The sequence below is a fragment of the Microtus ochrogaster genome, chromosome 8 (genome assembly GCF_000317375.1).
Source record: "Microtus ochrogaster isolate Prairie Vole_2 chromosome 8, MicOch1.0, whole genome shotgun sequence".
Lineage (NCBI taxonomy): Eukaryota > Metazoa > Chordata > Mammalia > Rodentia > Cricetidae > Microtus > Microtus ochrogaster.
Genome location: NC_022015.1, coordinates 4,977,480 through 4,992,813, shown reverse-complemented (window position 1 = coordinate 4,992,813; position 15,334 = coordinate 4,977,480). Strand labels below are relative to the sequence as shown.

The 15,334-nt window shown below is 39.7% G+C and overlaps 2 protein-coding genes across 8 annotated transcripts in view; one reads left to right on the top strand and one right to left on the bottom strand.

Annotated features, from left to right (window-relative positions):
• Nucleotides 1–12,299, top strand: part of Btbd10 (BTB domain containing 10) — a 54,675-nt gene extending 42,376 nt beyond the window's left edge. For 3 of the 4 annotated variants that reach the window (XM_013347702.2, XM_005351022.2, XM_005351021.2), the window contains 4 exons: nucleotides 263–383; nucleotides 2,691–2,888; nucleotides 5,407–5,517; nucleotides 11,183–12,299. In XM_013347702.2, coding sequence (XP_013203156.1) covers nucleotides 263–383; nucleotides 2,691–2,888; nucleotides 5,407–5,517; nucleotides 11,183–11,493 — 741 coding nt within the window. In that variant the 3' untranslated portion in view covers nucleotides 11,494–12,299. The remainder of the gene's footprint in view (nucleotides 1–262; nucleotides 384–2,690; nucleotides 2,889–5,406; nucleotides 5,518–11,182) is intronic. The other variant, XM_013347704.2, reaches the window with a different exon arrangement.
• A 1,024-nt stretch (nucleotides 12,300–13,323) lies between these two features.
• Nucleotides 13,324–15,334, bottom strand: part of Arntl (aryl hydrocarbon receptor nuclear translocator like) — a 101,801-nt gene continuing 99,790 nt past the window's right edge. For all 4 annotated transcript variants that reach the window (XM_013347698.2, XM_013347700.2, XM_013347699.2 and 1 more), the window contains exons 19-20: nucleotides 14,565–14,667; nucleotides 13,324–13,985 (exon numbers count right to left, since the gene is read on the bottom strand). In XM_013347698.2, the coding sequence (XP_013203152.1) occupies nucleotides 13,825–13,985; nucleotides 14,565–14,667 (264 nt within the window). In that variant the 3' untranslated portion in view covers nucleotides 13,324–13,824. The remainder of the gene's footprint in view (nucleotides 13,986–14,564; nucleotides 14,668–15,334) is intronic.

The following is a 15,334-nucleotide window of genomic DNA, read 5'->3' as shown; positions in this document are numbered from 1 at the left end:
GCCTGCCTCTGCCTCCTAGAGTGCTGGGATTAAAGGCATGTGCCACCATCACCTGGCCTGTTTTTCTTTTTTTGAAGTCTTTTTGTTTTAAGGGATTTTTATACAAATACTACAGAGGCCATATTTCCCACCTAACTTTATTCCATAATTTAAAATATTAGGGCATTACTACTATCTTTGAAAATGCTACCAACCTAGCCTTGATAATGAGCTTGGACTAACTTGTGCTCTGATACAGTTTTCCTAATGTTTTTCCCTCCAGGATTACTATAAGACAGGAATCATCCGCTGTCCTGATGGCATATCTATTCCTGAGTTGAGAGAAGCATGCGATTACCTTTGTATCTCTTTTGAATACAGTACAATTAAATGTAGAGATCTCAGTAAGTGTGAAGTTTGTGTTTAACAGTGTTGTGAAGCCTGCATGTCTTGCTTAAGTAGGCTTCAAATGTTTGTTTAGTTCAATTATAATGCGTCCTGGTATTATAAAAAGTATTTATTGAACTCTACAGAGATCTAGATAGCTCTTTTATTTTCTAGTATTTTTTCAACTGTAATAATTTTTTAATGAACTCAGATTTTCTCTTTGACTGTTTCCTCTATCTTTTGTTATTAATATTTCCTAACTTAGTAACCTTGACTTTTCCTAAAGTGTGACTTTACAGAGATGTCAGATATATCATCTAAAAATTTGTCTTTTTAAATTTTTTTTATCTCTATGTAAGATAGTATCTTGAGCACTATGGAAGATTAAAATAATTCTAACAAGGTACACTTGGCATTAGAAACCAAAGATTGCATTCCTACAGCACATACACACATATTTGGAATTTTTAGTTCTCCTGTCCTTCAGACATGGTTTGCTGATAATCACTGTGTGCACACGTGTGTGGGGTGGTGGTGGTGGTGTGTGTATGTGTTAGTCTTAAACTCAATATGTCAATATGTATGTGAGGATGGCCTTAAACTCCTAGTTCTCCTGCCTTTATCCATCAAGTGATGACATTACTCATATCTGCAATCATTTCTTATTCATTATCATCACTATTAAAGATTTGTTATGGAATTCAAAATAAGAATCTTTATGTAAAATAGGTGTAGTAAGGCTTTCTAGACTTATAACTTACAATTTTATTTGTAGATTACTATATATTACCAAAATTTTACATATTTTCAAAGACTTTATTAAGAAAAAATTTTAAAAGATTAAAAGTGACCCTACAAAAAATGTAAAAGAATACTGAAGATATATACTTGAATCAAAAATATTTTTCTTAGCTGAGCGGTGGTGGCACATGCTTTTAATCCCAGCATTTGGGAGGCAGAGACAGGGGGATCTCTATGAGTTCAAGGCCAGTCTAGTCTATAAAAGCTAGTTCCAAAACAGGCTCCAAAGCTACAGAGAAATCCTGTCTCCAAAAACAAAAAAACAAAACAAAAAAAAAATGTTTGCTGAATATTTAGACTCCTTAATTGGAAACTGGTACTTGGCAGAGTTGTTAGGAATTAAATGAGGATGCATTTAAGAAAAGAAAAAAAATAGCAAAAAATAGAAAGTACAAAAGCCCAAGAACAGAAATGCAACCCCAGCACCAGAAAGAGGAGCAGGAGTCAGAGTCAAGAGTCATCTCCGGGTTTGTGGTGGGTTTGAGGCCACCTTGAACTACCCGAGACACCCTGTCTCCAAAGGAAATAAATGTGAAGAAACTGTTAAGAGATCATATTGGGGCTGGAAAGACAGCTCAGCAATTAAGAGCACTTGTTACTCTTGCAGAGAACCCAGGTTCAGATCCCGCGTGTACATGGTAGCTCACAAATCTGTAATTCCAGTCCCAGGGGAACCAGCGCCACCTTCTGGTCTCTGTGGGCACCAGGCATGCACACAGCGCACATATCCATGTAGGCAAACACTCATAAACATAAAATACAATAAAAAAATTTTAAACAGGAAAGTTACTGATTTTGTACATTGTATTTATGTTTAGTTTCCTCACAGCCCCATTTGTACACACCATTTGTACTTTTTTTTAAAGTGTGAATCACTTACAGGAGCTGTGTCTCTGTTACAGGTTTATTCGGCAAGATAATGCAAACAGCCTTTAAAAAAAATTATATTTATTATGTGTACAGTGTTCTTTCTGCATGTATGCACCTGATCTTATTCCAGATGGTTGTGAGCCACCATGTGGTTGCTGGGAATTGAACTCAGGACCTCTGGAGGAGCAGCCAGCAACTAGTGCTCCTCACCTCTGAGCCATCTATCCAGCCCCCATCATTTGTACTCTTAGTATATTCTTTTTTCTAATATTGATCTGACTAGAAGATTATGAACAATACTAATTTAATGGTAACTCTGTCATTAGGTTTCACTACTAAATTACCTGAGCACCTCTCTTAATGCTTTCTCTGACTCTTAAGACATCCTTCTTTGCTTTTCTGTCTGTCTTTCTCCCACTTGCTCCCTGGTCCTTCATCTGTCATCTATCACACTTTACTGTTGCCCATTTTTGTCTCTGACTTCGTATATGAACTCTTTTGGTACAGTATGATGGCTAAAGAATTACCAGCATATCAGTCGTAAAATTCTAAAGTAGATGCTGACTTACTCTGCTGTTCTGTTTATTCTTTGCGTCTGCATTTATCAGGCATCAAAAAAAAAAGTCAAGATATTTGTGTGGGTTTCATTTCAGGTGCCCTTATGCATGAGTTATCAAATGATGGTGCTCGTAGACAATTTGAATTCTATCTGGAAGAAATGATCCTCCCTCTCATGGTAGCAAGTGCCCAGAGTGGGGAACGAGAGTGCCATATAGTGGTGCTTACAGATGATGATGTGGTTGATTGGGATGAGGAGTATCCACCACAGATGGGAGAGGAATATTCACAAAGTAAGTATTTTGGCGTGCTTCTCTTTCCTGATTCATCATATAGATTACCTCTATCTTTTAATAGTAATCAAAGGACAGGTAAAGAGTTTATAAGACTCTTCTCGTATATCAGGAACCAGCTAACTAGCTCTTGGTTAAATTCAGCCCATTGCCTGTTTTATCAATAAAGTTTTTGTATTGCCTATGGCTGCTTTGGTGCTATCATGGCAGAATTGTATAGCTGCAACAAAGATTGCATGGCTCACAAAGCCCAAGTATTCACTGTTTGGGCCTGTGGAGAAAAAGTGTGCCCACCCCTGCCTGTCATGCACAGAAACTGTGATTCGCATTTTGTGGACTGGAGGTAACTTTAGTTTCCAAGATTTCTTTTTAAAATCATTTGTGTTCCTGATAGTAGCCCTTCCAAAAGCTTTCTTGAACAAACCATAGGTCTCCAGTTGTTGCTGATCAGACTAGCCCATCTTGAACAGCATTGGGTTCTTTTTTTACTTCCAGACTTTGTGGTTAGAATTTTTTTGTTTGCTTTTGTTAGAGAAAATCTTTTATGTTGTATTTATGAACCCAATATCAGCATTTTTAAACAGTGTCCTGGGTGAGCTAACAGCTTGTTTTATGTCCTAGCCTATGTTAACCTTGGAAGGTTAGACTGCACTGAGTTTAAGTAAAAGCTGTAAGGCTATAGAATATAGAAAGTATGAAAACTCTTAATTTCTCATTTTTCCATTTTATGAGCCTTTTTTTTTTTTGAAAACTATGCAGACTCTAAACGATAACTTTTCCTCAGGCAGTTGCTGTAGCACTTTGCAGACAGATTTTCTCTTACATGGTGGACTTATGAATGTTGTGGTTCTCTTTAGAGTACTTTTAACTCCTTACGAGTCTCACACAGTGTATTTTGATCATATCCACACCTCGTGTTAACAGTGAGTCTTTGTAAAGATAAAGTAGATGTCTTTGTTGCTGTTTTCTCAGTCCTTGACTTTTCTGACGTCTTTTCTCAGTTACGTAGAGTAAAAAGTTGAACAAAGCAGGAAAAATAAAAATGTTCCAAAACTCAGAATGAGCATGATAAATTATTTTCTGTTGTTAAAACAGAGTTTATCATTTTAGCTTTCAGTAGGTTCAATTCTAAGTGTAGAGACAATTAAAGGACAGAAGTGACATTGTAGTGGCTTTGTAGAATTAGAGCCAGACCAGCTTTTCCTGTTTCACTGTTGATATTTCTTATTCATTTATTCGTTTGTTGGTTTGGTTTGGTTTTTCAAGACAGGGTTTCTCTGTGTAACAGGCCTGCTAGTTCTGGAACTCATTTGTAGACCAGGCTGGCCTCTAACTCAGGGATCCACCTGCCTCTGCCTCCTGAGTTCTGGGATTAAAGGCGTGCGCCACCACCACCGAGCTCATTTTATTTTTTGTTCTTGTTTTTGTTTTCTTGTTTTTTTTTTTTATCTTGAGCATCATAGCTTAAAGAGAACAAAACTTTCTTTTACTTAGCTTGTCTAAATATGAATCATTTTGTCTCAAGCTGTTAAATCCTAAAGAAGATGCATTTGAGGAGCATACAGTTAGCTTTTTCAGCCAGACGGATTTTCTAAGTGTGACTCTATCCTTTCTGAATGGTAAAAAAGAAAAGAAAAATCTTAAAATACCAGTAGTCTCAAAGCTTTAGTACAATCAGCACAGATGGATGCCATGGGTAAAATTTGTATACATATTTTCCTTTATTGGCTCTTAAACCAGCATGTTTGGTTTGTGAGTGTGTTTTTCTTTTTTTGACAAAACCTGCAGTTCACCTTTTAAGGGCGATAACTCCACCTGAGAGAGAGGAGGCGAGGAAGGCCCATCAGTCTAACTCCCTGAAGTTCCCAGCACATTTGGAAGACTCAACATGTTGTCAGTGGACTGTCTGCCCTTTGCAAAGCCAGTTTGCTCTAAACAGACTAACCTAGGCAGAACATGCTCGAATCTGCCATTTAACCTCAGTATTAAATGGGGCTCTTTGCCTGGATGGAAAACAGTTTGTGGGGAGGGGCTTTGCCTTTGGGGAAGTTATTAATAGTTGCTCAATTCGTGAAATGTAAGATGTGTAGTAGTACTCTTTGACAAGGCAGTTTCCCCACGTCCAGACTAGGCCATGTAGGTATCTTAGTAAAGTTTTTTACTTTGCCTGCTTGATAATAGTGTGTGATCAGTATCTTTTGGTTGTCTTACTGAAAATTGGGACAGATCCCATTCCAATAAGTGGATGTGTGTCTTGGAGAAAGAGATCCTTCCTATGGGTTGGTTTATCTGATTGGTTATCAAAGCTTTTCTTGTTTCCACTTAAGTAGACATCTGCTTCTACATTAACTGTACTGAATATTGTCCTGTCATGTTGGCTAGTCTTCCTTTGGCATTAGTGCATCCATTATTTGGGCTTTTAGGGATGTCAGGTCCCTTTGATGATCCAGGTAAATTGAAGTTAATTTCTTAAGTACTTTGATGCTAATGTGAAATATTTTTGTCTTTTTTATTCCAGTTATTTATAGCACAAAATTATATAGATTTTTCAAGTACATTGAAAACAGAGATGTGGCCAAATCAGTTTTGAAGGAGAGGGGTCTTAAGAAGATTAGATTGGGAATAGAAGGTAAGATGTTACCAGTGTTTTCAATTCATTTTCTTTTTTTTAAATTGCTTTTCAAAATCTATGAAGTTTCAGTAATTTGGGAGGAACGCTCTCACCAACAGTTACTGAATGATGATGGGGTAAACATGTCAATGACAGAGACAGGCTTTCTTCTGAGAGGATGTATGTATTTCATAAGATTTCCCAGTGATACAGAAGTGATTTTTTTTTTCTTCCATGCCATGCTCTGATTCATTATTAGCAAAGCCCACATAAATAATTGGCTCATTGTGTGTACATTCTCATAAAGTTTACAGGCTGTGTGCTGGTGATCTCTGAGGCCTAGCATGTTTTAAAAGTACCTTTTGAGAATGCATGTAGAAGCAGTGCTCAGCTCACTGTATCCTGCGATTCAAGGTACATACAGTTGCACAACTTATTTCATTGCTTAAATGCATGCATCTTCAGACAGCCTTTTTGATTTAAATGATTCCTCCATATGCCTTGACAGATGTATCTTTCATTTTAAAATACCCTTCTTATGCCAAATATCCTGCTGGTTATAGTGGCATACACCTTGAATCCCAGCAACGAGAAGAAGCAACCAGATCTCTGTGAGACCAGCATGGTCTACATAGTGAGTTTCAGGACAGTCACATCTACTGTCTAAATGATACCCTGTCTAAAAACAAAACAAAAAACATCCAGATATCCTTCTTGAATAATTTTAGTGGGTTATGTAAGGAGTAAAGAAAGACTCTGGAGCCAGATTACTTATGAAGTAGTTTTTGTGTATTGGCTACAGCACTTAAACTAGCTTTTTTTTTTTTTTAAATCTGGAATGGGGAGCATTAATAAGTACTTTAAATGGCTATTATAAGGATGAATAGCAAGAAAAGCACTTAAAACAGCACCAATATAGTAAGCTCTCAGTCTGATTTGTGGTGATAATGGTGTTTTAGCAACTCTTATTAAGAAGAACGTGTCATCGAGGGTGGCTCACTTACAGTTTCAGAGGTTCAGTCCATTATCATCATGGTGGGGAGCATGGCAGCCCGCAGGCAGACATGGTCCTGGAGTTGATAGTCCTGCATCTTGCAGGCAACAGGAAGTCAACTGGGACACTGGGCTGTATCCTGAGCATAGGATCATGGGGGCCAGTTACATTCAACTGCCACAGATGGTGAAGATAACTGTGTTAGCTAAGGACCTGGTTGAGGTGCTGAGGGATCACAGGAATAGGTTGCTCAAGCATGTGAAAAGAATGTCCAAAACAGGACTTGTGTGAAGGACAGTAGAACTGAGATACATGACTTTCCACCAGTGCTTAAGGTTATAAAAACTAGTGGATAATTCCTGATTGAATGAGTAATCTCATTAGCAAATGAAAAAATGTCATTCTGTAATTGATTCTTAATATCTATGTTTCATGAGATAGATTTTTTTCCCTATCTAGTCCACTTGATTACTCAACACCACTTCTGCATAACTGGTTAAGTAAGTTAAAGTTTCCCCGAGAAGACATAACAAAGCAGGGGCCTGAACTAGGACTTTGTGATGTCAGAAAACCAGGAACTTCTGAATAGCTGTGTTAAGTAGGTTTTTTTTTCTTAAAGAGCCAGTATTTAACAATATTTGTCCAGACACATTACAAGCTTACATAAATCAATCTTGACTTTGGCTAGACAGTAATTAGGCTCGTCTACATTTATTTCAATAACAGCTTCTAGATTTTGAAGCATATTTTTCTTACAAATGGTTTGTAAACCCTCAACTTTCCCATCAAGTCTGTAAGATTTTCTTCTTGGAAAAGTAAGAAAGAAGCTGGGCATGGTAGCACATACCTGCAATCCCAGCACATCGGAGAATCAGGAGTTCAAGGCTTCCTTGCTTATTAGCATGTTTGAAGCCAACCTGAGTTACATGATACCCTGTCTAAACTTTCCCAAACGAAGAAAAGAGACTGGAGAGATGGATCAGTGGTTAAGAGACTGCTCTTCCCAATGTCCTGAGTTCAATTCCTAACAACTACATGTTGGCTCACAACCATCTGTAGTGGGATCTGATGCCCAATTCTGGCATAAAGGCATACATGCAAATAGAGCACTAATATACATTAAATAAATAAATAAACCTTTAAATGCTGGGTAGTGGTGGCACAAGCCTTAAATCCCAGCACTTAGGAGGCAGAGGCAGGCAGTTCTCTGAGTTACAAAGCGAGTTCAGAACAGCCAGGGCTACAAAGAGAAACCCTGTCTCGAAAAACAAAAAACAAAACAAAACAAAAAACCAAACCAAACCAAAAAAATACCCTCAATCCTAGATAGGAGTCTTAGCCATTGTGTTATCCCATCCCGTACACCTACTCCAGTGTTCCTAATTTCAAGGCTTTCAAAAGAAATCTGGTTTTAGAGTTAATGTGTTAATTTCTTTGGGAGCTAGATTGAGTTGGTGTCTTAAGAGACATGGAAGAATCAAGGAGAATTGATTATATGAGAAGGGATGATGGGGATAAGGGCAGAAGTTCCATGGTCCCACAGTCACATTCCTGTGTAGATATTACTGTAGTTAGGCGTGTCTGTTGGATGCTACTTAATGATAAACAGATTTGGGGGGTTGGTAGGTGATGAGGTTAAATAAAAAGAAGTATATGTACTGGGCATGGTGGCGCCTCTGACCCCATCGCTTATGAAACTGAGCATAATCAAAACCAAAACCAGCAACAGCAAGAACCTCAAAACTGTCTGATATAAAAATGGAAAAATGGGAGAATATAATTTGTATTAATTAATCTGGAACAACACCATTGCATCAAAACATGCATCTTTGGGAGTTGCTTCCTATATCCTTTATAGTGTATCTGTCAACCTCAAGGGATGCCTTCTAAAGTCAGTGTAAGATCAAAGGAGTTTGCCACTCCATCTAACAGTTACATCATCCATGGCCTTCCTCCATCTTTAGGTGCTGTGTCTGAATTTGGTAGAAAACTCTTATCTGTCATAGTACCTAACTAAGCTTTTAACAAAGCCTACAGTTTAAAAGGAAACCTTTTAAAGAAGTAGTATTGAAATAGTTTCCATAGATTGCAGGAAGCTTAAGACTAAGAAACTATTTAATTACACAAGCTTGTAAATTAATCTGCCCTTTGTATCCTGAGCAGGAATGGCAGGACAGTAAGGATTGCAGTTGTTACAGAGTGAAGAATTTGTTTTTGGTATAATTTTATCATACTAAGCTTAATAAAATAGCCTTGGCTTCTTTTTGTTGAATAGAGAATATTATTTAGGATTGAGAATGTAGCTTAGCGGTAGGGTCTTTCCTAGCATGTGCACCACAAGGCTCTGGCTTTAATCCTCAATACTGCATCATCATCGTGTTTTTAAAGTTCCCCACCATGGAATCAAATCAGTTTTCTAGTACCTTCTATTCCAAATCTCATACAAAAATATATATTGTATGCTTTGCCTGTATTTCCCTCACTTTTTGTTTATTATTAAGATCAAGCACAAGGGGCCAGGCGATTGTAGCGCACCCCCTTGATTCCAGCACTCGGGTGGCAGAGGCAGGCAGATTTCTGTGAGTTCTAGGCCAGACTGGTTTACAAGAGCTAGTTCCAGGAGAGCCAAGGTTGTTACACAGAGAAACCCTTTCTCAAAAAACAAAATAAACAAAGAACAAGGAAAGTCACTGGAATGTCATTGTGTACTTTGTTATGGTTTAAGTAAAATGCTGCAGGTCCCCAAGTGGCAGCAGGGGCCCCCAGGCAGGGAGCCCCCAAGTGGCCTGCGGGCCATGAATGCCAGTGGGTCCTAGGAGCCGCACGGTGGGTGAGAGACCTGGGTGGGACAGCCAGTCACACTAGGAGCCACAGCCCCAGCAGGTAAGAGACAGGCAGGGAACCACGTGGTGGGTGAGAGACCCAGTTGGATAGGCGCACCATGCAGAGAGAGTATTTATTTAGTGGGTTATGGAGGGGAAAGGGAAAGGGGGAGAAGGAGAGATGGGGAAGAGCAAAGAGAGAGAACGGGGTTCAGAGAGGAGAGGAGCCACAGCAGCATATACCTACCTCTTTGGGAGAGAGCTCAGGCTGGAAGCAAAAGGAAGATCTGCCTGCTCTGTGGTGGGCGGGGCTTGTCTCTTAAAGGGACAGGTCAGACCATTGCATAACATTGCTTCTTGAGGTGTGTGTGTGGGGGGGGGGTTGTTTTGTTTTTAGCTTTATGAACAGATGTCATCACCCTCAATAGAGCACAGAGACCTTCAAGACAGCTGGTATCTTGAGTTATTTCATGCAATAGCTGTTAAATATTACTTGTTGAGTGAAGAGGTCAGAGACAGTTTTTATTTTTAAAGGGAAGAATATTCTCAGTAAGAGATTATCTGAAGGCTAGCTAGAGAGATGGCTCAGCAGTTAAGAGCACTGGACAAGTTCCATTCTCCGTGTCCATATCTGGCAGCTTCAACTACTTGTAACTCCAGCACATACTGGCTTTGTGGGAGCCTAGGCTGTTTGGATGTTCACCTTACTAGACCTGGAAGGGGGTGGGAGGTCCTTGGACTTTCCACAGGGCAGGGAACCCAGTGGTCTGCTCTTCAGGCTGATGAGAGAGGGGGAGTTGATTGGGGGAGGGGGAGGGATATGGGAGGCGGTGGTGAGACAGAAAATTTTAATTACTAAATAAATAAATAAATAAAACTAGCTGATTATGACCTTGGGAGTGGTCCTGAGAGGCAGGAGATTGCCCCCTTGTCATCTTCACTGGTATTTTCGGAATTTTCTGTGGACACACTCCCTGCCAATTCCAGATCACTGGGCTGTGGTTTCTTCCCTTAAAAATCACTTCTCCCTGCGTGGGTTATGAGTCTCGGACCCAGTGCACTGGTTCCTGTCTCATCTCATCATTAAAGCCTCATGTGGTCTCTTGTGAGTTACTGGGGGGTCGTGTTCCCGAGACTTGAGTGAGAGTCTCCTCAGCACTGGGGGTCTTTCATTTGTGTCTTTGGAGAAATTTCATTACTGATAGACAATTGAAAGTTTTTTGAAACTTTGGGTTGTTTTTACTAGTTGTTATTTTTAGTGACTAGAATTCAGAAAGAAAAGTTATAATTAAAGAAAGCTCTTTGCAGACACAGGTTTAATTCACTGTTGAGACAGTTATAATAAAGTGGTATCAGAGATTAAAATATTGCCCTTGTTGAGCTAGCTGCAGGATTTATTAAGAACCTGCTAGAGAGCTGAGTATTTTTTGTTATTTAACAAAAAAAAACAAAAAACCTAAAGCAATATTAAGATGAGACTGAAGATTAAGGAAACTAGAGGGCTGAAGAACTACAGGCCTTTAAGGCCAGTCACCCTGTGAACAGAGTGAGCGGTGCCTGTGCACAAGGAGAGACCGCATCTGCAGATGTCATGCCTGGTACAGAGAACCAGCCCTCCATAGCCCCACCCGAAGAATGCTTTATGGTGGTTGAGTTTGAGTAACTGAAAAAGATGGCGGAAGGTTTAGGGTTTTGGTATCCATGTTAAGCTGATGACTGGGCAGGTGAATATTGGTTTCCTTTCTTGATTTTAACTTCTATTAAAATGTTAAAATGGGACCTGAACAAGAAAAGCTCTCAACAGGTAACAGGTGACAAGTTTTGCACATGTATGCTGTTTTTTAAAAAGTTCCCTTCTTTCCTTTAGGTTACCCTACCTACAAAGAAAAAGTAAAGAAAAGGCCCGGAGGTCGCCCCGAAGTCATTTACAACTATGTCCAAAGACCCTTTATTCGGATGTCCTGGGAGAAGGAGGAAGGAAAGAGTCGGCATGTAGACTTTCAGTGTGTGAAGAGTAAATCTATCACCAACCTGGCAGCAGCTGCTGCAGACATTCCCCAGGACCAGCTGGTAGTCATGCACCCTACTCCACAGGTGGATGAGCTGGATATCCTCCCCAGCCACCCTGCCTCGGGCAATAATGACCTCGATCCTGATGCACAGAATCCAATGCTGTGATGCTGATGTTCCTGAAACCATAGCATGCTACTCTTCACAGTGACGTCGTACTCCTCATTCTGCACTGCGAGGCCACTTTTCTTCATTGTGAGATGCACATGTTTAGGATACTGCAGTGTAGGCTTTTTTAAAGACCAAAGGTAGCTGAATGGTTTTTTAATGAGTACAACTTTAGCATCCTGGTTCCAGTTCTATAAATGCATTTGTTTACCAGTAGGTTTGTGGAATTGGTTCTTTGTACGGGGACAGCCCTTTTTCACACATCTCAGTCTCAGAAGTCGTGGGAATTGGCAGCTGGGGTACTTTCAGTGTAGACTGATACTCATCATGCCCTAGATAAAATGCAGAATATTAAGAGTTGCACTTTATAGATGGTGGTTAAATGAAGCTGTTGAAGCCATGTTAGAGTGGTGGTGCACAGTATAACACAAGCGCTTCTATCAGAGTATTCCTCAGTACAGTATGGGTAGTTGGCCCACAAGAAGCAAAAACATATTTATCTTGAGTTTGTTTGAGTGATGAGGAGAGATCTGATGCTCCTAATGTTGGTTCACTCATCTCCAGAGCCCTGAACCCCTTTACAGTGAGTCATGTGCAGGAAGGGTGAACGTCAGGAGATGGTTTACTGTCCAGTCTGCCTTACCCTTAATCAGTTCAGATATTTATTTACTAATGCTTTTTTTCTTAAGAGTTATGTATGGGATAGGAAAATGAACTGTTTGCTCTTCATTTACTAAATGATTGTAAACTCAAGTTTTTCATCAAAATAAAATTCCATTGTTTTAATGTTTCTGACCACTTTATAAATACGTTGACTAGATTCTGTGTCATGTATGCGTAAGTATAACTGGAAATCAAACGGTAGCCCAAAGAGCTCTTTGGCATATTTATAAAAGGCACTTAAGTTTCCTATAAATTCTGAAAAGTCACTTTAAATCCAAAGCAGTTGATCAGGATTTTCGGGATCTGAAAATAGAGTGACTCTGGGCCCTAAGTTTCAGTGTTAGTGTCTGATTCTTCAGCAGTCTGACTGCTCTGTTCAGCAGATTGTTTAAATAGTTGATGGTCTACAACAAAGAAAGTGTTTTTAGTGCTTTAGGTCTTGAGGTCACTATTAATAGTCATGTGTTGTACAGGACTGTCCTCTAAGCCACGTAACTGCCATCTGGAAGTATTCAGCTGTACCTGCTTGCCAGGTGAGTTGTCTGTTTGCATCCCCCGCCCCCAGGGAGGTCTGGAGAGAATCATGAGACCCTCACCTGGGTAGCAGCTCTTCTACCTCCTGTTCTTTAACTGCAGGTGGCCTCAGGGAGGGGCTAAGAGTATATGGGTAAAGGCTTTCTCAAGTGGCTTTTGGGGACAGGAGCATCCCTCCAGGGAACCCCTCACTTAAGCTCTGTAAGGAAGCCCATTAAACCATTGGTTCCCAGAGTGAACTTTGGATTGGTGGCATCATGCCTCAGCCTGTCAATGGGACACAGAAGGGAGGGTTGATGTTGCTTATGTCTCTACGTGGGCATGAGTTCTAGCAGCACCATAAAACTACAGGTCTTAGAGAAGCCAGTTTATGATCTTGAACTTGAATTCAAAGGATTTAAAATTAGAGTTAACATCTCTGTTTTCATATAAATTGAGATGACTACATTTGAGATTGAACTATTTTTGTAATATATCTGAGCTAGTAGCCCAGGAGAAATTATTAGTATGAGATCAAAAAGGCACTGCAAACGTAACAGCAGGGACATGTTTAAATCACTGTTGAAGTGAATAAACCAGCCCTGCAGATGTGAATTTTTTCCTAATTATTCAAAATGGGAATAGTACTTATAGAACAAGGGAAACATTTATTAAAAATATTTAACTGTCTAATACATTATACTTTAACCGATATTTATAGTAAAGGATTCTTACAAGGAAGAATAAACAGCTTTATGATACAATTAGTATAAGAAATATCCACATGGGGGACTTCTTTGTAGTGTAAAAACACCATACATCTGAAATGACCATTTTGCATATAAAAGCTACCAATGATGCTTCTGTGCACAATGATTAAAAAATTCAACACAAACAAAATTCAAAATATACAATTAATGCAAGCTATCCACAGCTAGCCAAACTCAATGATGAGAAAACACTGGAGCAGGCTTAGTTCCACTTTGTCTGAAGTTACACACGGTAGATTGACTTGTCTCAATGGCTCTGAGATGGCTTTTATGGAGTCAGTACATAAAAGCTGTTCTCTCCCTATCCAGTAAGCTTCACAGACTGTAAAACTTCACCAGTAATGCACTTTGATACTGTAGCTGTTGCCAGAGCAGAATGTAGTGTCTACAGTGGCCATGGCAAGTCGCTAAAGTCAACAGGACCACCCAGGCCTGCATCTGCTTCCAAGAGGCTCATGATGACAGCCATTGCTGCCTCGTCGTTACTGGGACTACTTGATCCTTGGTCGTTGTCTATCATATCGATGCCTATGTGGGGGTTCTCACCTGTGGAAGGAAGAAAGGCTGGTCAGTAAAAAGTACCAAAACCACACTTATATTTGGAAAGCAACCTCTCAACACACTAATAGAATTATTTAACAAGAGTGAGGGGTTATATGGGGACTCTATTGCCATAACTTACTGCTTTTCAAAAAGAACACCTAAAAATTAGGGGGAAATCCTTTAAATTCAATAAGTGTTAAAAATATTGAGTTGAGCCCATTTTAGTATTTTGATAACCATTAGTCAGTGATTGGCTGTAAAAATAACTATGAAAGAAGAAAGTAAGAAAACAGAATGAGAAAAAGCTGGATAGACTGAGAGAAACTGTCATCATCCAATGACTTAATACCCTCTGAAGCTACACAGGCTCTCCCTCTGAAAATTCTGTGGGAGAAAACCCGTGTCTGGGTTGCTGTAGAGGCACTTAGATCACTGAAGTAGTTAAACATTTCAGACATCCACGCTGTTCTAATTATCAACTGTTTCAGAACTAGCTTGTTTTATGTAATCGGTTCTTAAAACTATCTTTGTGTTAGGTGTTTTGCAATCTCACTATCACTCATGGATAATAATACCACTTACCAAGAATGGAAGAACTATCAGAATATGGATAACCTGGGGTCTCCTGAGCCTGCCCTGGTAGTAGCCCAGTGGAAGGAATGTCTGGAGTCCCTCCATTTAGAATCTGCAAATAAAAAGGGGAAATGTAAAGTTTCTAATCAAATAGAAATTTCAATTTCTACGTTATGCAGTGCTACCAAGAAAATGAAGGATGTTGGCGGGGGGGGGGGCTTAAAATGGATTCAATTTCCCAGCTGTTTTCCCTTATCAAACAAGGACCTGTTAGAAAAAGTCATGATAACAGGGAACATTTTCTCTACATAGGATTCAGTACATACAGGTAACAAAAGCTGGGTGAATCAACTTTCTAGGATCAAGCTGCCTTTGTATTTACTTAAAGCAAAGACTTAGGCTTCAGTAAGCTGGGGTTGCCCTCTAAAGGAGTGAGTGGCACATGGCAACAAATATTGCTAAAGACATAATTGAGGCCAGCAACAGTTTGTGAAGAGAAACAACTTCAGAGTCATGTATGAACATCTTTGATCATCAGGTATGCCACAGACACTAAGTAACCTCTGGTTTTGTTCTTAAGATTCGATAATAACTGCTATCACACCTCCATAATAGAAGTCTACTGTCTTAAAATCTCTCTACCCTCCAAGCTCCCTGCCCTTGGCGAAGCCTCAGAAACACCCCTGAAGAGTGAGTCAGAAAGCTGTGGCCACTGGGTTTCAGCAACGGATTCCACACCTTGTCCAGCAGATGGCACTGCAACATGTTTCTCCCTAGTT